This window comes from Falco biarmicus, chromosome 15 (assembly GCF_023638135.1).
Source record: "Falco biarmicus isolate bFalBia1 chromosome 15, bFalBia1.pri, whole genome shotgun sequence".
NCBI classification, from domain to species: domain Eukaryota; kingdom Metazoa; phylum Chordata; class Aves; order Falconiformes; family Falconidae; genus Falco; species Falco biarmicus.
The window spans coordinates 21,613,805-21,635,326 of NC_079302.1; the positions used below are offsets into that span (position 1 = coordinate 21,613,805).

General features: G+C 45.1%; 2 protein-coding genes across 2 annotated transcripts in view; both read right to left on the reverse strand.

Moving 5' to 3' along the window:
• The window catches only part of AMFR (autocrine motility factor receptor), a 30,359-nt gene extending 18,044 nt beyond the window's left edge, over positions 1-12,315 (reverse strand). The window contains exons 1-7 of the mRNA XM_056360763.1: positions 12,008-12,315; positions 10,565-10,657; positions 8,522-8,686; positions 6,574-6,726; positions 2,302-2,342; positions 1,385-1,517; positions 686-819 (exon numbers count right to left, since the gene is read on the reverse strand). Of these exons, the coding sequence (XP_056216738.1) occupies positions 686-819; positions 1,385-1,517; positions 2,302-2,342; positions 6,574-6,726; positions 8,522-8,686; positions 10,565-10,657; positions 12,008-12,247 (959 nt within the window). The 5' untranslated portion in view covers positions 12,248-12,315. The remainder of the gene's footprint in view (positions 1-685; positions 820-1,384; positions 1,518-2,301; positions 2,343-6,573; positions 6,727-8,521; positions 8,687-10,564; positions 10,658-12,007) is intronic.
• Positions 12,316-13,460: 1,145 nt separating this feature from the next.
• NUDT21 (nudix hydrolase 21) lies at positions 13,461-21,470 on the reverse strand. The gene is made up of 7 exons (XM_056360364.1): positions 21,247-21,470; positions 18,864-19,064; positions 17,578-17,641; positions 16,800-16,889; positions 15,537-15,612; positions 15,063-15,177; positions 13,461-13,756 (listed from the first exon to the last, which is right to left on the reverse strand). The coding sequence occupies exons 1-7, from the start codon at positions 21,360-21,362 to the stop codon at positions 13,735-13,737; spliced, it is 684 nt and encodes a 227-aa protein (XP_056216339.1). The 5' UTR covers positions 21,363-21,470; the 3' UTR covers positions 13,461-13,734.
• Between the last annotated feature and the right edge of the window lie 52 nt (positions 21,471-21,522).

Consider the following 21,522-nt stretch of genomic DNA (forward strand, 5'->3'; position numbering starts at 1 on the left):
TAGCATCTGGCACAACGCTAGGTTTTAGCAGGCCCTTCCATTTCTCTCTGTTGCCTCACTACATGGGGATGGACTGAAGTAATCCCAGTGTGCTCGCAGCTCCCCTACAAGTACAGAGTCTGTTTAGAGCTGGCTTCAGATTTAATAAATACATACTTAAAGCTCAGCTGGTTTTAATTAATATTTTGATTTAATTTCAGGCGGTAACTGAATAGTATGGGCCAATGAAATTAAGATCATTTTTCTATCATAGCCAAAGACAGTATCTGACAACCAACACAGGCAGGGGTCTGCAGAATTCATGTCACCCCACCACGCTAGGATACAGGAGAATAGAGGAGAAGAAATACTGGACCAGGGGAGTTCTCTTGTGGCCAGTAACACGTTACCAGAAATACTGCTATTGTAAAAGTCAATCCTACATAGACTCATAGAATAGTTTGGGTTGGAAGAGACCCTTAAAGGTCACCTAGTCCAACCCCACTGCACGTGTCCCCAGTAACAAATAAAATGGTAAAAGTACACCGTAAATGTAAAGACTTAAGAGCGAAATTTGCAAGACTGCATCTCTCCGGCTTACACCACACCACTGTGTATCTAAGGAATGTAAAAGAACCCCAACTTCTTCGTCAGGATCCTCTCTCCAGGATCCATATCAAGATCCCAGAGCAAATGAGAGGCTCACCTAGCTTCCATGTTTCCAACCACACGCAGGTAGTTCTTATGCCGCCGAATTCTTCGCTGAACCTCGTGAAACAGGTAGCGCAGCTGCATAAAAATCACCAGGCTCGCCATTGACAACCAGATACTGCCAAACAGCTTGGGGAAAAAACAGAAGTTATTAGAAGCAAACACCAGGGGAAACGAGTGGCCACCACCACAAGAAACTGCATCAGGTCTTAAGAGAAAAGGAAATCGAGAAACGAGCACTGAAGAATTTTTCTTGTGTTGAGACCATTCAGACTAACCAGACATGTTCACAGGTATTACTACTCATTACATCTTCAGATACAACTTCAGCAGCACAGCATTTATAAAGGATTCTGTATTCAGTTTTGTTCAGCTTAATGTCCCCTGCTGCCAAAGAAAAGTATTCAGGCTGGTATTACTCATTAACAAAGCTAATTAAACACCTATTAAACAGGTAATTACACAGTAGTTAATACTCCATAACAAAGTTATTTGTGAGGACTCCAATTACACAGGAGGAAAGAATGCCAGAACTCCTCACACTACATTTTCCTCTTTATTTAAATAACTTCTCTGTAATATTTGGTTCCTAAAATAAGCAAAGCAAAAAAAAATAACCCATAAAATATTATATTATACCCAGTACCCTTTAAGGCCAGCCTAACTGCTCAACGTTATGTCCAGGATTTCATACCAGCATATGAGTATGATGCATCAAGTCCAGTGAAAGCAAGGTTAGCTCCATGACAAAATCTGTGTAGTAGACGTAAGTGCCTTTGCCCTCCCATGTTCCTTCATGGTTGAGATCCCAGAGATGAATTATGTATCTGCAAGAGCATGGAAATTAACATTATTCTATCTTTTTTGTTAAATAGTATCTCTAGCATTCAAACTATTCTATCCATTTTTCAAACAACTTCTGGATATGGGTTCTTTGCCCTTCCTAAGCCCAGTGACCATATTCTGTGCTTTCCTGGGGGACTGGTTTTTTAATGCTACTGGTTTCAAACAGCAACATTTTAAAAAGGCAAAAATCAATCAATGCTTAGCCCAAACTGGCATTACACATACCACCAGCTGACAGAGAAGATATAGCATTTGCTAAAAACTCCTGCATATACTGAAAGCCAATCTTTGGATTACAGTAACTACAGACCCACATTTTTCAGCATATGAGTTGTTCCTCAAGTGAGGCATTACAGTTTGGTGACAGACCTGAAATGCCAGTGGTGACCTGGGCAAAGAGGTTCTGGGCTACACGTCGTGTCCTACATGTGCATACACACGGGCATTACAGATACACACGTATGCTACTTTCTCAAAGCAAAAGTTCTTGACATTAAGATCTTAAAAGAAACCCAGCAGGATGACATTAAGTAGCAACCCTCATACAGCAGCCCAAATCCATTTTAATCCATGCCTCCAGCTACTAGCACCCACTGAAGCTATCCAGGCATTGCAAATTCATGCTTAAAAACAGTACAGGCTAACATTAACCACCTTTGTCCATGCATTTACAATTCAACAAGGTAATTACAGACACCTTTTAAATCAACATGCTATACACAATACCTTCTTGAAACACCATCCTATAAAACAGAGGCTACTCACCGCGTAATCACATGAGCTGTTCTGACTGTCACAAGCAGAGACTACAGAAGAGGCAGGGAGGGGAAAGAAAAAAAAAAAAAAAAAAAAAGAGGTATGTTGATAACATTCTGGCAAGGAGGGCGGTCCAGAGGCAGAAGCTACAGGGCTAACACACAACACTGCAGCTTAACAAGTTCCTCTGAACCCATGGTCACTAGACGACTATGTGCTCAATATACCTGTGACAAACATGAAGCTTATAAATAAATAAGGAGGAAATTGTTCTCAAAAACGCAATGCTCTTGGAGCACCCACTAGTACCACTGCTAAGCCTCACTTTTTCCCCTGCTACATCGGACATATTATCTTTTATTCTTATCACTCGCTGAGTGTCAAGACCACAACTCCACCAAGCACCTCTCCTCATCCCACTGCTCAAGAAAGAACCGATTATTAGCAGGAATTTGAAGAAGAACCATGGAAGCACTTTCAAATAATTTCCCCCTTTGCTGAGATATGAATGCTGCAAAGTAACTTCCCTCTTTAATCATACTTACCTCTCTAGGCTAAGTACAGAGAAAAAAACAGAGTATATCAGAAAATATTAAGTAGACCAGAAGTGTGAAGACGAGTCACCAGAAAGAACCATTTCCAGAACACCTAACCACATTTCTATAGGCTCTTGTCATCTGAGAAACGAGGCCCCGGCACCTCTCTCTAACCTGCCAGACGCACGGTGCCCCAGCCCTTCGTTGCACCCTCCCAGTAAAAGAAAACAGGACAGGACAAACCTCTTGGGAGACAGCTCACACCACCCAGTAGTTAGCAGGGGCCAACTGACACCAAGATGCAGGGGGTTTACACTAAGCAACTGAAACCATTGCTGTAAAACTGGTCTGATGGCATGCCTTCAGCATTCACACTAAAAACAGCACAGAAGAACTATAAAACCCACTAACTCCCCAGTACAGTGATAGAACAGTTGGTTTGAATCATTTTTTCCAATCTGTAAAAAGCAGTCTTAAAATGCTTCTATGCTTATTTAACCCTTATCAAAATCCAACATCTCTACTGTTTACTAGTGGTATTCAAACCAAGTGGTTCCTGTGACTCCTTGAACACCAGCGCAATCTTTTATCCAAGTAAGGGCTTCAGGGTAAGTTGTACACATCACTCAAGTAACACAAAAAACCAGTCAAGAAGGTAACAGCAAGTCCCCTAGCACGGTGTGCTGTTCTCATCACAAACATCTTTCATAAAAAAGTTAAATGAGCACACCAGCTGCTCCCGCGAGGCACATGAGACCCTCTTCCGTCTCCTGTTAGCTCACACGTGGTACCAGAGAGATGACACCTTGTTCACACCAGCTTTTTGGCTACAGAGGAACTTTGGGCAGACCGCAGAGGAAAACGGGTCCAAATTCTAACCATGCAAGTGGTGAAACAGAACAATCACCTGAGCTGCTGGATGGATACGCTGCTGAGCACCAATCTGTGCCAAACCCAGCACACATGGCATAAAGTCTCCAAGGCAGCTGCCAGGCAGAAACCTGAAGAGTGTAGCCTTTGCAACTTTTGAGAAGTCAATGTTGCCAAGACACGATCTACCCTTGTTAGTGCTGAGGCAGCAAGAGCATCAAAATTAAAAGGATGAGCTAGTGCAGATTTTCTCAGGTTCCTCCACAGCTTCCAGAAATGCATTTCAGCGCTCTGACACGAGAAATACTTTGCAGAAAGTACACCACCCCATCACAAGTTACACAGCTCCACAATCTGAGGTTCTAAATGTACAGCAGGCCATTTTCAGCCCCGACACCTCAAAGGCTCTCGCTCTGCTCGAAACAAACCGCTTACCCCCCCCGACCCTGTGATGCTGGCAGGTACTAGCCACGCAGATCAGCACACAACTGGAAAGCACTCAAACCCTAAGATAACAGATGCAGCGTGAGAAGCTGCACAGGAAAATATACTAGTATCTGTAAGGTACAATTATAAGATTTGAATGTCACTATTAATATTTAGCCTTAACTGAGATGCACAAAAGAGGATCAGAGGATGGCTGCTCTAGGAATAGGTAAATTTTTTTTACAATAAAAAAGGTGCAAAGATTGATGGACTGGACATTACTTGCTGCACTATAATTCTCGAATAACATATATTCAGGCAAAAAAAGCTTACTGTTTACTCAAAAATACAGAATGCCCTTCTTCAGCCTTCTCTGGGCATTTGCACATTTCACATCCATCCTTTGCAGGAAAGAAAATGCTGACAACCACCACCAAACAAGGGGAAGCCTAACCAAAACCCGAGAAAAACATCTACATTGCTTTACTGAAAACCCTGAGGCATCAAACTAAATCAATGCTTGCAGAGTCAGGAGAGAGATGAATAGCTTAATGTAACTTAATATAATTAAATAGACACTAACGGAATACACTTGGCAGGGTCCCTCTCAAACAGCATCACACAAGCCACCACCACAAAAACATTTCAGTCTACAAGATCTAATGTTTTTTGCTGAGAGCCTGACGACTGCCACGAGGTGTCACTGCCAGTACCTGTACAGAAAGAAACCTAAAAGTTTTCCTCCACTTACATGACTGCTGGGTATTAAAATCAAGGAAACTCCTCACGGTTGCCCAGTCCATACAGGACATACTTAAAACATTGATGAAAGGGCAAGATATTATAAAATCTCATACGAGGAAAGATTAAGCAGACTAGAATTCTTTCGCCTGGAAGGAGAATCAGAAGGGGAACAGGAAAAAGATCTATAAAACCACAAACGGTATGAAGAAGAGTAAACAAGGGTACGACTCTTTGTAGTTTTCCACCGTAAATGTATTAGATGATAGCCAGGGACATTATCAGACAGAAGATTCAGAACAATTGAAAGAGCTCTTTTGTGTACACAAAGCAGAGTTAAACGTGGAACTTGTTGCCTTTGGATATGGTGGAGGCCAAAGTGTAAGTGAGTTCAATAAATGATCAGACAACTTTCCAGAGTCCATCTGAGGCTATCAAACCCAACAGGCTTGTGCAACCCTCAGCTCAGGAATATCCTCAAGGGCCAGCTGGTGCAAGCAAGGGTAGGAGACCCTTCCCCACAAATCTCCTCTGCTGTCCACCAGCAGCACAGCAAGCTGCGTGGATCCACCGCTTGGCTGAGGACCACACACTGACGCTGAGCAAGCCACCCCTTTTTCAATAAGCAGAGAGAGTAGCTCCCACTGAAACAAACCGCTGAGCACCATCCTGCAACCCAAAACACATACAGCACAGCACTAACGAGGCAACGCTTTGGCACCCTAACACTCCCTGATAAACCTACCCCATGCTGGTATCAGGCTGATACACTCTTCTGCCAAGCCAAGATAAAGAGATGCATCACCGAGACCCCACCTATTAGAGACACTGACAAATCGTCAATACCCTTGCGCTGTGGAATTACAAATCCTTGCATATTCTATTTAAGGAAAGTAAACTGACATATTAAATAAATGAACGGTGGTGTGACCAGTGTCATATTCTCCTACCACCAGCTGACTGTTTTCTTCCCTCCTCACTAATTCCAAGTATAAATTCAAGACAGGAGAAGAAAAATACAACATGCGACTTGTTATCTGAACTAAGGATGTGCTAACATAACTTACTTGCAATTATGCTGGTTACCTTCCCTTTGTTTAAGCTTACCGCTTCCTCAGGCAACAACCCACTGCAACATCAAAACCAAACCGATGTTCATTCCACAAATATATTGCTGTTTACTCCACACCACAAAGAGCTCAGGACTAAACGAACACACACTGCTCCTCTCAGCTGAGACACAACCCTTTACAAAAACATAAGCAAATCTCATGAGTATGCCTTAAGGAAAGGATGTTAGTCTCACTCCTTTTGGGGAGAAATGAAATGGAAAATACACCCTCGAAGCAGCAGGCTGAGGTGCACGTTACACTTTCACACACACTGCCTCCCTCTCCCTAGCAGCAACTTCAACTAACCCTTCTTGCAATGCTCAGGAAGCACAACCATTACTCTTTCAGAGGCTGCCGTTGGATTTCAGTGTTATCTTACAGATTTATCCCCTCATTCTCTTCTTCAGACCAAAGATTTTTAGCAGGCTTAAACTCTAAAGAGAGAAAGCATGCAGATCTGGCAACTACCCTACAGCAAGGGAGGGCTTGTTTGCGTCTTCGGAGTTTCTTCCTTGTCGAAAACCCACCACGCGGCAAAATACCCCCAAGCGAGGGGTGAAAAGCAGAGACCACGATAAGTATGAAGAAAGTCTCACCTCTGCTGCCATGAAAGCCAGCGTGTGCATGCCATGGCTGTATCCGATAACACCACAGATGACTATTAATCCGCCGCAGGACAGGAGTATGGCTATGAGCAGGGTCAGGACTCTGATGTGGCTGTTCTTGGGCGTGGTAGGAGAAAAGGAAAGCTGCAACACAAATACACAAAAACGTAACAGGTTTAAAGGAGTACTTCATGCACCCTGCCTTCCAGAGTCACCTCACCAAACAAGTCCTCGTTCAGGAAAATCTGTTGCTTTCTAGAATAAAACCGATTTCACAACCTTAACCACGCAATGCGGAAATAAATGATGCAGAATAAAGCTAAAACCACACACCATCCCCAAAGCCTTGTTCATCTTGTTGTCATTTACATTCACTAGGCTTTTAAAGCCAGAAGTGATCATTACGATTATTTGATCTAACGTTTTAGATCACCTGTGCAAGGGAACCACGGCCACTTTCTCACAGTAGTTTCTGCATCAAACCCACAGCATCTGCTGAGGATGAACACGTTTTAGAAAGACACCTAACCTTAACATACAGTATTTGAGAAACCAGAGTAATTGCTCCTCCAATTTTTCACCTTACAGCTGATCTGAATCTGTCCAGCTTTATCTTACAGCCTCTAGTTCTTCCAATGTCGTTTTCTTCTGGAAGAGAGAGACATCTCCCCCACAAATTTAAACTGCAGAGAGAGACTGCTGAACAGAGTCTACTGAAAGTAGTGGTCTCATTCAATAGCATTCAGTGCTTATTCATTCTCTAAAGTACCTTAACGATAGGCTACACCTAGGCTGCCTAAATCAAAGATGACCCAAGAGGCAAAGTATTTAGGCAGTCCATCCCATTATTTCAGGGCAGGAAGGGGAAGAATGGGACCAGGAAAGGAGGAGTTGCCCAAAGCTTCACTCCGGTCCGACTGATAAAGTTGACTCCCATGTTTTGTTTTATAATTGGTTCTCTCTTCCTTGTTTATATCTGGTTCAGTTCCACATGCCCTGAGTCTGCAAGGCGGCTCACACAAGTACCATTTATGCAAGTAAAGAATTAACGATACATGCTCTGAATGCAAAAGGAATATAATAAGGATTGCTTCCCACATGAGCTTTGTTCTTCCACAGCTTTCTGAACACTAAAAATACCACGACTGCCTTGTTCACTTCTGTCTCAGTTTTCCTAACCCCAACCAATCTAGTTTCAAGTTAGTGCTTAGCTACCTGTGAATTAACAGGCTTTACTGGATATTAATTAAAAAGAAAAATAATTGCTAAGCACAGAGCTACCAAAAGCAAATTCATGGATTCAATTTAGTTCAAACTTTTACTCCAGGACCAAGGAGCTGAGGAAAATGCATGCCTATCATAGATGTTTAAAGGGCAAGACTTACCATTCAAACTCCAGTTCCTTCTCTCTTGCTTAGCCTTCAATTTCTGCATCTCTACTGCATTTATTCTTGGCATTAACAGGAACTGGGACATAGCTTATGCAGAAAGTTGCACAGTGTACTGTAAAGACTTTGGCAGTCAACATTTAGTAGATGTAAACGAGCTTGAAACCTGAGCACAGAAGCCACAGAAACAGGCTTCATGGACCAGTCCTAAAGGGCACCAATCTAAGGGATGTTCTGCTGTCAAGGTTTCTTCTCTAAGGAGAGCTATGAAGACATCTCACAGAGTTACGTAATAGTAATTACAGGGCACATATAAGGAGCAATTTATCAAAGAAAATCAGTAACTTCATTTGTCTCCTGGGAAAACTGAAGGAGTAAGACTGACATTGCACTTTAAAGCAAGTATTCAAAGCTACTGGGAGGTGCACGTGTTCAGCACCACAGGGCGGGGAAAGAGTCTAAATGATGCCTTTGTAACCTATCATGAGCCAGTGCCTGAACCAGAACCAGAATTTGCATGTTCTAAAAGACAGCCTTTAATCAAAACTTACATATTCAAAGCGATCCTTGCAGAGCTGAACCATAAGATGAAGAAATACAAGTCCAGAGAACCAGAGGCACCACATCACCACTTCTTCCACTGTCTGGACATTCAGCACACCAAAAATGAAGATGAACTTGTAGAAAATTAAATTCCAGAATTTATCCTTGAGATGCTGTAAAGGAAGAGATTTGGTTACTGTAGTGAAAGCACTGACAATCCACGTGCAGGGGAAAGAGGAGGGAAAACGAGAAAGGAGAAGAAAAAGACATGGAAGTAGAAATGCAACAATATGTTAGCAAAAGCCTGCTACGTACACACCTTGAATAGTATTCGTGACTCTCACTGAATTAAAAACATGTTAGAAATATTAGCGGTTGTTGGTCTTTATCTAGTCTTTTGTACCACCACAGCATAACTGTGTGACACAGCGCACAACACAGCTTCCTGCCACATTTCCAGAACAGTGCTTAGCACAAACCAAGTTCCATCTCAGGTCGATTCTCCACGCCCAAGCAACACAACTACTGGGCCACAAACGTCAAGTCCTCTGCTGGAAGAACTGCCATGGTTAGTTACGAGAGATGCCCAAATAGCCTAGCACCTTGCTTCCAAAAACCTGTCAAAAAGTACAGATGATAAAGAAAAGATGACAAAGTCTGTTCTTAAAAAGCACAATGCCTACAGCGGAGAATGAGATGGATGAGCAATGAAAAAGAAATTATTCCCACGCACACGCAGTATGAAAGAAAGAATATGACAGTCTCAAGCAGCAGATAGCAAGCCAGTTCGCTGGGGATAAAAAAATTTACGAAATAAAATATTTTGTTAAAGAACACAATGAAAACATCAGGAGTGTAGTTAAAACAGGCCCAGAATTCCTTCATGATGCTGCCGATTTTGGCTCACCAATATAACGACCAGCTTTCCTTTACATGAGATCTGAAGCATAACTCCCACTGTCCAAACACAAATGGATCCATGCCGTTACTCCTTTTTACTTCAGTTTCTAAGCGGTTAGAGAACATCCTGGAAATTATCACTGGTTAAAATCCCACATCCTGACAGTCAACACGGTCTGAAAATCTGGCCCAACGCAGTTTGACAGCGCCTTGGTTTTAATGCACTTCAACTCGGAGGCTCTACGAGGTGTGAATCACAAATACAATAGGCTTTGAGAGATCCATGGTTATTAATGAAGCTTTATGTGCCTCAGTTCTGCATGTCAAAAATCATCATGGCCTGATTTCTCCTAAAGAACTGCATTTATGGGCTTTTTTTTTTTTAAATATGTGAACACACTTTAAACCACTGCTCCTGCATTTACACAGAAGAACTTAGGCATTTGCCTTTCTTTTTTAAAAAAATATACAGATACTATTCAAAGTACTGCTGCTGCTTTTATCTTCTGCAGGATCCTGTTTTGAAAAAGCCTGGGCTCTAATGATTCCCTTGCTGAATTTTTAAAAACATTCCCAGCTAGCCCAAGAGTGGGACTAACCGGCTGAGTTTTCAGCCCTGCTCACCTCCTTCCTCTGGCCATATGCCTGCTGCCCCCTCTTAAACCCGAGGGCAGATAACCACCCACTCAGCGTGTGGGGATGGAAAGCTCTTCTCCAGCAGTCAAGGCACAAAGCGAGGTACAGGAGGGAACTCAGACTGCCAGTGCCGATACCTAACTACGAAACGCAATGGAGAAATGCTGCCGAGCGCCAACTGAACAGAGAAGAAGGCATGTTACGAGTGTTCTGAAACGAGGTGCACTAGTAAGAAATTTAACAAAGTTAAGGAAGCAGGATGTTCAAGCTGACTGCGGGCTTATAAAATACAACAGCGACAGTGAAAAGGAAGAGTCCCCCTCAGAAATAAACCAGGAGCTTGCGGCTGTGGATATACTGGCTAACCAAACGGTAAGAGTTAAGTTTACGCTGTTCTAAAATTTTCTTTTCTTGTGTACTTTCAGCAATCCCATATCGAAAACAAACCACACCAGTCATACACCAGGAGAGTTATGAACCACAACAACATCCAAGGCAATGCACTGCTGTCTTACCTGCCTCTCGCTGACGCGAAGAGGACCGAACACCACACGCTGGATTACCCCAGCAACCAACACCAGAATACAGCAGGCAGTGTTCACTAGTACCTGGAAAGAAAGCAAGCAGTCAGCGACAAGTGCTTTTGCCCAGTTTGGCGGGGGTGGAGAGAGAGAAGGGGAATGAATGAGTCTAACAAAACCCACCATTGTTCACAGAACAGTATTAGATCCCCGGGGAGGGGGGGGGGCTGTTGGTGAAATTTAAGCCTGGCCTCCTCCAAGACACATACAGTAGCTGATAAGTCACCTAACTTTTTTTTTTCTTCTAGAAATATTAACACAGTCAGTTTGACACACCAATATAGCCAACAAACTAAGCTACTTCTTTGAAATAAACTTGGTTTATATAGATTAGCGAATTTTAGCACCAAGGAACACAAGGAGGAAACTCACAGATCACCAAGATGCTCATTTTGTTTAACATAGGGTGGATGAGAAGGAAGAGGAACAAGATTCCCACTGCCTGGACACATACCAAACAGCACTGCCTAAACCCTGCGGGGGAAATGGAGCAGAACGCACAAACCTGGGGAAAATGCTGCTCACATTCGACAACGCCACTTGGAATTAACTTTTGACCTAGGCAGCGCACTACAAGGGGGAGCAGGGGTGGCGAAGCAGCTTCCCCCTGTCATTTCTATAGGATGTACATTTTTCCAGGGCTCTTCATGGAAGGTCCTGGGACCAGGTTTCAGCAGGCTGGAGGCGTCCGGGATATTCCAACGCCAGCCCCAGCCAAAAATGCCGCTGCAAGGTGGGTGCCCAGGCCCTGGCTGGCAAGCAACCCCCCGGGGTGCCCACCCAGCCCCTTGCCCAGCCCTGGTGCTCAGCACCGGAACGAGTGAGGCCCGATTCAGGCACCGATGCCAGGTTTGGGTTTAAAGAGAGGGAGAATCTTCTTTTTGTTCCCTTGAACGGTGACAGTGTTTCCTCCTGCCCACAAGGCTTTAAGTGTTATTTAAAAAAAAAAAACCAAATCCAAGCAGCAGGTAGAGCCTGGGCCCGAGCACCTGGGGGCCTCCGCCGCGGGTTTCTCCCCGAAGCCCCAGCGCGGCGCCCCCCAGCACCCCCCCACCCTCACGCGTGGCGAGCGGGGCCGCGCAGGCACTGGCTCCCGCAGGCCCACCGGGGCGGCGGGCGCTCAGGCAGCCTGGCCCCGCCGGCAGGCAGCGGCCCGGCCCGGCCCGGCCCCGAGCGGGCAGCCCAGCCGCCCCTGCCCACCCAGCCGCCGGGGACCCCCCCCTTATCCCGGGAGGGCGGTTTCCAAGCGCCAGCAGCCAAGCCCCGCCGCTCGGCCGCCCGCCAGCCGCCGCTCGGTGCGGGCCCCGGCCCCGACTCGGGGACAGGCCGCTGGGCCCTCCGCGCCGCCCCGCCGGGCTCGGCCGCCCCCGGGCTCACCCAGACGCAGAGGCTGTCCGACAGCAGGTAGTAGGCGACGTCCAGGGCCCGCGGCCCGGCCCGGTGCGGGGGCTCGGCCAACTCGGTGCCCGCCGCGCCGCCGTCCGCCTGGGCGCCGCCGGGGGCCTGGCTGAGGGCGCGGTAGGCGCTGAGGCCGGTGCCCAGCAGCGCCAGGGCGCTGAGCGCCGTGTAGGTGCGGAGGCTGGGCCAGGGGAAGCGCTCCAGGAAGAGCAGCGGCATCGCGGAGCCCCTCGCCGCCGCCCGGCCGCCGCCTGGGCCCTTGCGGCCTAGCGCCCGCCCCGCCGCCCCTCCCCGGGGCCGGCCCGGGCCGCCCCCGCTGCAGGCCGGGGGAGGGACGGGCCCCGAGCCCCCGCCCCGGCTCCTAGCGCCGCGGCCCGGCGCGCTGAGTCACGGCCGGGCGGCGCTGCCCTGCCGGCGGGGGGAGCTGGGCCCGCAGCCTGCCCGGCCCGGGGGGCAGGGGGCGTTCAGCGGGACCCCACAGGCGCCGCCGGCCGCAGATACTGGCAACGGAACCAAGCGCTTGGGCAAGCCCCAGCTCCCTTGGCAACATGTGTTCTCCCAACTACGCCCTCATAGAAGAGGACAGCACACAAGCAACAGCGCATCTTCTGATTAGAGGCACAATTTGGAAATAAGTCTTTAGAAGAGTTACTAAGCAAAATTATGGAAGGCTAAAGGTATTAGGAAGTGACACATCCAACTGGAATTTATGTTTAGCCAAGCATATAAAACCCCCAAAACTATAAAGGCTGATATTTACTAAAGGTTAATATTTACTAGCTGCAAGAGACTGAAATGTTGAGTAGCAAAAGCAGAAGTACAGGTATCCCTGGCAGGATGGCACAGCACACTGCTCTACAACAGCTCAGCATAACGTGGAGCCACTTGCATAAGGCGTTGGCAAAACATTTCAGCGTGACCCAAATGCTGTCCTGTAGCTATAGAAAAAGATATAACATTAATTTCACTTCCCTTATTTTAAGAGGATCTCAGGCCAGCTCAACAGAATTTGTTGGGTTGTTATTTTCTTACAGGGGCACAGAGAGAGAAGCTACACGTCACGACTCCTCCAAGCCCTGCACAAACAGTAATGCTTCCAGGTCAGTTCTGGCAAGCTTTGAGCAAAGGCTACCCTTGCCTTTAAGTACTTGTACTCCCTCAAAACAGCAGTTCTTTTTTCCAAGTTAAGACTCAAAAACATATCACACCTACTTATACTGTTTAATTTCTCCCTCAGACTAATTCTCTGCTCAAAGGTGTGGATCAGAGCATCCAAATGGTCCCTGAATGGTTTAGGTCCTCCTCTTGTTTCCAAGGTCTTCTGCATTCCTGAAGGGAAGTGTTAATTTAAAATATGTACCTAAAAGTAGGAGACAGCTGAAGAAAAAAACCACAAACCAAACCCCCCAAAAAAACAAACCCAAGACAAACAGAATCTTAACCATCTTGTTTAATGTTGTACAAAAAAAAAAATCGGTGAGTATTACAATGAAAGCGATTAAAACAATGATACCACATCGCCATCCTACTAACTAAACAGTTGATACTCACTTCTCTATTCATACAATAGAAAGTTTAGTGGCCTTCAGGAAAAGAATGACATAAAAAAAAAAAATCCTTGTGTCACACGTATCCTTTTCTCTAGGTTTTAAAGCTGTGCTCACAGAGACGGCTTCTTCTATCAGACTCTCCAGGTATACAGGAATTCAGTTGTAAATAAAGTTGAACCTAAAATTAAAAGGATTATACCAAGTGAGGAATTTTAATTCTTTTAAGTGACATTCTTGAATAAGTAACCAAATGTTTTGTTGGTGCTCCTGACAAGCTTCCACCTGCCAGAACAAAAGTGTATTTTTCAGTAAGACAGCTTTACTGCATAGCAGGAAGCATCATTTTAACAGCCAATCCTATGCTCACATTGCACGACTGCGTCTTAAGGTTGCCAAAGAACAGATTTATTAACATTTCACCCCTTAAGAAAACTTCACAGATAGGAAAATACCAGCGAGAGTTACCTTCCCCCATCAGCAACTCTGCCACAGCTTTTCTGCTGTCAGGGCCAACCTTATATAGTCCAAGGGCAACAAACGGACATACTCAACAGAAGACCGAATTCTTCTCAACTGTTTTTCCCAACAAACAGCGTCCACACGCTGAAAGCAAGCATCCATCTCAAATGCCTGATGTCCAGCCTTGGGATGGCTCTCTTGCACTGGTACCAAACTGCTCTTTGGCTGCACGATAGCCCGTCTTCTGCTGGTACTCAGGAGAAAGTATCTGCTGTCTTTAGAGCAGGGGGAAATGGAAGCCCCCGTAGCTACAACTGCCAAAACTGGGGCTAGATGGAGGAAAAAACCCAGCACGATACAGGCCTATTATGGGCAATACCAGCACTGACATTCTGCTAACAGATTTCTCATCAGAATAGGTGGATGACAGAACTACTTTCCCAAGTAAGGGCCGACAGGCAGCAGGATGCCAGCATTCCTGAATATTTGCTGAAGTAACAGAAACCAGTGAGACCAGCGAGCTCTGGAGACCCGAGGTGCAAGCCACAGTCAGGTAAGAAGGCCAAAGAGCATGTATATCAGGAAAAGGAAGGAAAAATACAGCTGTCCCTACAGATACTTGTGTTGAAGATGCTACACGTTATAAACCCTACTTCATGGAGCCTGAAAAAACCCACCACGTGCAGTCAGCACAAAGCTGCGATAACGTGCACACCTAACTGTGCTTCAAACATGCAACTTGGTTTCTACTCTCACACTGTACTGCTGTTCCTCAGCCTGTGCGCAGCTTCATCCTCACTATCTTTCACATCTTCCTTTGCTACAACTGCTAGATAGGACTTTGATGCTAGCAAGTTGTGATCAGTGCCTCTGAATTGTCCACTACCTCTCATCTGAGGCAGATTCTAAGCTCTCTGAGATAGCTGCAACCTTTTTGAGTTGGTTCCTGTAGTGCCGAGCCTGGCTCTGGCATCCTGCAGCAAATGTGCTCCCAAGAACTATAATACAAGTAAATTGTAATGTACCTGCTCAAAAGTTGAGGAAGGCTGGAAATAATGGGTCCATATCCTGGTGCGTTGTCATAGAGCTCAAACAACGGTGCAGCAACCAGCTTGTAATTTTTTGGGACTGCGAACAAAGCTAAAACCAAATACAAGTGGATTAATAAGAAAAAACTTCCACAAGTTCAGCCAAGGTATCACCGCCCCCGACACACCTAAGAGCAAGATCACTACCTATAGCAGGTTTATCCATTTTCTATTTCAATATGGGGGTCCTACGCCTGTACAGAGACTGATGCAGGAGCAGGAATGAGAATTTACTAGGAACTCACATTCAAAGGATCACCTACCTGTAAAACTGATGTCGACGTTTAACTTTTTTAGTATTAACTATAAAAAACTGCAAGCATATGAACACAAACTGGCTACCATGTTTCCTTCTGTGAAATGCAAGCATTTAGACATAAATACAATCCTTCACTGCAAACAAACACTTACCCTTTTCTTGAAGCTGGACCAAGAAAAGCTTTTTGTGCTCTTTTGGTTTTGTAATATGAGCTGGGATATAGGGATACTGGAAGAAAAAAAATAAAAATTGGTTGTACAGAGTTTTGAAAATATTGTGCAATCTTAAGTGCTACTTTATAAATTATCAAGCACTGTGCAAGCTTTCAAAGTGTCATATACTGTTCTTTCACTGCCCCAAGTATGGAAAACCACTTTTAGAAGAAAGTACTCTGAAAGGAACACTGTTGCTGTCACAAATATTGACAGGATCTGAAGTGTTGGAAGAAGGGTTCGCCGGAGTCAAGAAGACGCTCAATATGAGTTATGCATCTTGCTCTACTTTATTAGTTTCTAACACTACTTATATAGAACCGATACACATGCATATTCATCAAGCAGAAATATAATTGGTTAGTAGTCTCTAAACACGTGCAGTTCTCACACCCCTAATTATCATGACCAAAATAAGCATTCTATCCATGTAGCTAATTGTGTTGCTGTGCTTCAGCCATGTAGTTTGTTAGTCCCTATTTTCCCATACCGGTCCCTGTCTTTCTTGGCCCTGCACCTGCTTTCCCAGCAGCTGTATCTTGTTACAGCCACAGCCTGTTGGCACAACATAATTGCTTGGTCTCAGGATTCAAGAATAGCTCAAGGCTACCTTTCTTGTTAACTTCAGCACAGCAACTTCAGTACAATTCTGATTACAGGCCCATCCTAATACCAGGCCTGGATTGTGCAGATCTTCAGAGATTCTAAGGCCATGCTTCTGCAGCCATTCTTCTACACTGAAGATGTGCCAATAATCATTAACAATTAAAATAACCCAGTAAGATGGAAACACCTAACAGCAAACTGAGCAAGCATTCTCAGTATTAAAGCATTTAGAAATAGGGTAGTGAGACAAATTTATTCGCAGGGTTTCTGTTCCACATGCAGCAGTGCAAGTTTCCATTGTGGCTACAACTGGAATTTAAATGCTGTGCCTGACTCAGCAGAGGACTGGAAGCTGTGATATCCAGTGGTTCCTCATCCAGCAGGACGGGTCAGAGGAGGGAGACAGGAGTTACCAAGAAAAAAAAAAAAAGTTTGCAGTTTCTCCTCAGCCACAGAAAGGAGATGAAACAGGTAAAAACCAGAAAAACTAACTGCTCGTGCAGCAGGTACTCAACAAGCCCAACTGGCAGGTTGAAGGGGTTTGGAAGTACAATCAGTACTTGACTGAAGAAGATGAATCTCAACATGAGTACTCACCTGTGGAGGTTCAAAGTTCGGTCTCCACCAGTTACCAATGCAGTCATCAATCACCCAGTCTTGCTGAACACCATCCTGACGACCCAGTATCTACCAAAATCACCATTACAGTCAAAACTCTTAACTACCCAAGTCAATTTTTTTTTTACAAAACGTATACTGGAAGCATGAAGACTTGCTGTCATAAGGGTCTGATGTAATTTAGAACTGCTCTGGAACAGCTTTTAATATAATTTTAGAGCATTTTGGTATAAAGTGACATTTTTTTAGTAAAAGCCTCACCTGATGGGACAAGGACACTTTAGGGAGCATTTCAAATTCCATGCTGTATTCAGCTGAACTGAGTCCTGTCAGACCAGTGGAAAGAATGAAATGCATTGTTATGCTATCTGACAGAATTAATTTAGGTTACTCGGAGAGCATGGAAGGTTAATTGGTGCATTGGGAAGACTATCTCAAAGGCAAGTCCTCATCAGTTCTGTCTCACAACATATTTTACTGCCCATCTTCACACTCATTTGCCTGAAGCCAGCCAAAAAAGCAAAGCTGCAAATGAACACAGGACATGAGCAGCAGGTAGGAGGTCAGCCACTACACTACTCCATCACACTCGTGATGCAGAGGAACCAAAATTTACTGCTTGATTTGTTCACTACCCGAGAACATCGCAAAAGCATCAAAATAACAGAAGCAGTAAAGAGACTAATGCTTTGCCTCCTTCTATTAACTCTAAAATAATCCAACATTCCAGTATACAACATAACAAAAGAAAACAGACCTCTGTCATTAAGCGTTTGAGCCCTTCTACCTCATCTTCTCCTGGATTGAGTTCACCACCAGGTCTGTTGAAATAATCAATAATGAAAGCTAAAGTTATGTTTTATTGCATTTTCCGACTTTCACAGGTAAGTTTGGATGTGCTTCCAGGCCAAGAATTACAAATTCACTCAAGGCTCGTACGTCAGAAGTTCCAAATCTAACTTTGCTGAATTTGAAGAATGTTAATTTGATAGCTGGCACCAAAACCACGAGTAAAAAGGCTATTGTATGTCCCTTATAAAAAATAGCTATTAGATAAAATACTTTAACATCATCAGGAAAAACTGTAACAATATAGATGATAGTAACTGGGTCACTTAAAAGGTAGTTTTAACAACAGTATAAACGCACCAGAAGTTGAAGAAAGAGTTGTAAGCACTGACTGTATTTGTTTTTATCTCAATAACAGCACTCACTGAAACACACAGGAAGCAGAAAATAAAACCCATGTGGGGAACTATCCTACATTTGATGCAAGGTTAATGAAAAAAACTAAAACCACATTTTCATCATTATGGTTTCGCAAAAATTTTAGAGTCTAGCCCATTTTGTCCACACATCCCCCAAATCAAGATGTCAAAGAGGAATTTGGGTATAAAATTAGATTTTACACGCACACACACAAAATTGAGAACAAACAATATAAATGTTAAAAACGTAAGAGCAAGAACACAAGCCGTCCCATCCGGTTTTAAAAAGAAAACAAGCACCACCACTGTCACTATGCCCATATGATCCAAACACTAAAACTTCACTCTGGCAGCGAGAACTGAGACGAACTGAAGGAATTTTCCCAAATTTAGGTGCCTATCTTTCTTCCTGTCCCCAGCTCACCCAGTAGTTTGTAAACACGTATCATTCTGCATTTACTGGGGTTTATTCCTTGAGCTCCACTTCACCGCTTTTGTGGTGCAAGCATATTTAAGCGTAACAGCTTTCACAATGTAAGTACAACACACTAACTACTGATAATGAGTTTTAAACAGGGTATTACCATAGTGATGCGCTGTTTAAGATTTCCAGTTGGTTCCACACAAAGTCACCCCACTCAGGAGCAGTCAGGCAAATACACTTTAGATGAAAACCCCACCATTCAAGAAAAGTTTTCCCAGACTGTCTTTGCAGGAAATGAATCACATTCAAAACACCCATAGGTCAGCCACGCTTTAACCTCTAGCCTGTCTGTTTAGCAGACCATGACAATAAAGTTAAACTGAAAGTTACATTCAAAAAACAGATACTTACAGCTTGAAAAAAGTTGTACCCAGCTGCAGTAACAGGACATGGGGCAGCCTGTGCTCGTGTACAATCAGAACCCCTTCCACTGTCCGCCTCATGCCAATCTTGTCAAACTCTTCCCTCATGCGCTGAAACCGAGCTGCCACGGAACTGTCCTTCTCATACAGGGGTTCCTTGGTACCAAATGTATAATTTGTCAGAGGATACCTATAAGAGGGGTGAAAAAAGATAATGTTACCGCATAAGAAATCTAAATTTAAATCACTATGACGCAGCATCTACCCTGAGGGAAAACCTTCTGTGCTTGACCAAACGGGTAACACACTTGGCACTGGGCTAGAAGTTCTTGTTTGTGACTTATGGGGCTCCTATCACAGTAAGATCTGCACCATGATACACACAGACGCAGAAAGTCCTGCTGATGAACACGCTAGTGCAGATTCAAAGAAGGAAAGGCAGCCAGAAGAACCAGCGGCAACTGTTACTCAGCAGCCACCCTCTTTGATCTCCACACCGCAGAGAAAAGGCAGCTGAGCTTCTGAGAAGAGCTGGGAAAGGGACAGAAGAGAAAAGCTCTGCTGGGAAGGAAGGAAGCTGCACAGGACAGCGTTTTTGGTTTGGCTATTTTTTCCTGCAGAAGTACTGAAGAGCCCAAAAACTAAAGTGTTAGAAGTGGTTTTGTTTTGAAGTGGGAAATCAGACATCTGGATCACAGAAGAAGAGAAATGCTGAGTGTCTAAGTGCAGGGCCAGGAGCCTGGGGTAAGAGCAAGAGTTTAAGCAGATCACTCTGTATGGCTAGGTGCTGGACCTGTGCATTCTCTCATGATAGTATGGTGGAAATTGAGATCTCTCCAGGTAAGAGGGGCTAAAAACAGTCAGAAGAGAAAGGTTAGGCAAGAAATTGTTCAGTCCTAGAGCGCACAGAGGGCAATGGGAGAACGTTACTGTACAGCAAAATCCAAGTAACACAAAGATCTGACAGCATGAGGCCTGGACGAAGACAGGATCACCCAGCTAAGTGAAAAAGGGAGAGGAAAATGGGTTCCAGGCAGAGCAGTCACAGGTTACCATCACGGTTTTATTAACTTGTGGCATAAAGCAACTGAATTAATAGAATAAACAGCAGATCTCACAGAGAATGCTTTCCTTGTGAAGCACCTTGTCATTTATTCTTTCCCCATTACTTATATGTGTCAAATTTAAGTTGCATACACTCTTCCCCCCCCAAATTCCCCCACCCCTGAATTTTTCCTCCTGTTTTACAGTGGCAAAGTCACAAGCCAGTGTTGTTAGAGCCAGTTGTTAGAGCCCTTTCACAAGTAAGGCAAAACAACCAGTTTCCTAACTGCATATTCATTTATTAGCAAACTCCCCAACTTCCACTTATAGCTGAGAACATCTACATTTGTTTTTAATTTCCCCTTTTAGATACATGAATAGCTTTATTAATAACCTACTACGCTAACCCATACTTTACTAATGTGGGTACATTAATCTGTACATCAAAACTCTTCGCTGATACTTCAAAAAAAACCCCAAAAAATCAGTGCTAATAACACAGCTTCCTGCTGAGTCTTTTCTTCAGAACCATTATAAAAATATTCCAATCTCTGAAATACACGTTTGAACTTCCACAAGACTCTTAATTGTGAATAAACTCAGCTAAACCAAAAAAACCCACCCCATGAATCTGCGATTAATAGCTAAAATTGAGTATCACTTGTTACACTTAACATTTGCTGTTTCTGGAACTTGACAGATGTACTCAGTGAAGAACACATCCATCAGTTTACTGGAAGAAGCTAAAGCATATGGTTTCTCACAGAAAGCAAGTAAATATTTATTAGCAAATAGTTTGTATCTATGACAGAAGTAAAGTTTTCTCCAGATTTTATTTCGCATTTCATTAACAACGCCTGCACCAGACCATCGGCAACCACCAGGTGCGTCCAACCACAGCCTGCTGACCACCCAGGGTCAGCTCAAACCCCACCTGGGCCAAGCGCCTGCCTCCCTCCCTGCCGCCCCATAGAAGCGCACACAGGGGGGAAACATATATCATGTCCACCACGTCTAAACACTCCCCGGCTGCGATGTTGTTTCTAGACACTAAAGCACCGCCAGCAAACGCTCCCTGCCCCCCCGACAAGGCCGCAGCACCTCCAGCTCAGCGCGGCCTTTCACCGCAGGCCCCGGCAAGGAGCGGCGGGCAGGGCCCCGCCGGCAGCCGCGCGCCTCCGCCGCCCTCCCCTCAGCCCCCGGGCCGGCAGGGGCAGCCCTGGAGCTGCGGGCGCTGAGGGGAAGCCTCTGCGGGGCTGTGGGGGGCGCGGGGCAGGGCTCGCTAGCGGGACGGGACGGGGCCCGGGCAGGCCCGAGACGGCGCTCACAGGTTGATGGTCCTCTCCAGCGTGAGCGGCTTCGTCTGCTGGATGTACTTGTTCCCGAACTGGTTCACCCCGCGGGGCCAGCCGGTCTGGGAACGGTTAGGCGGCACCACAGACATGGCGGCGCGGCGGTAGGCGGCGAAGGAACTGTCAATGCTCAGCGGCGGGAACGACGTCCGCCATTAACCTCCCGCCAGACCGCACACCGCCTCGCCGGAACCACCCGCCCCACTTCCGCCGCCACCAGAGAGGCGGGCCTCTCACAGGCCCGCAGCAGCC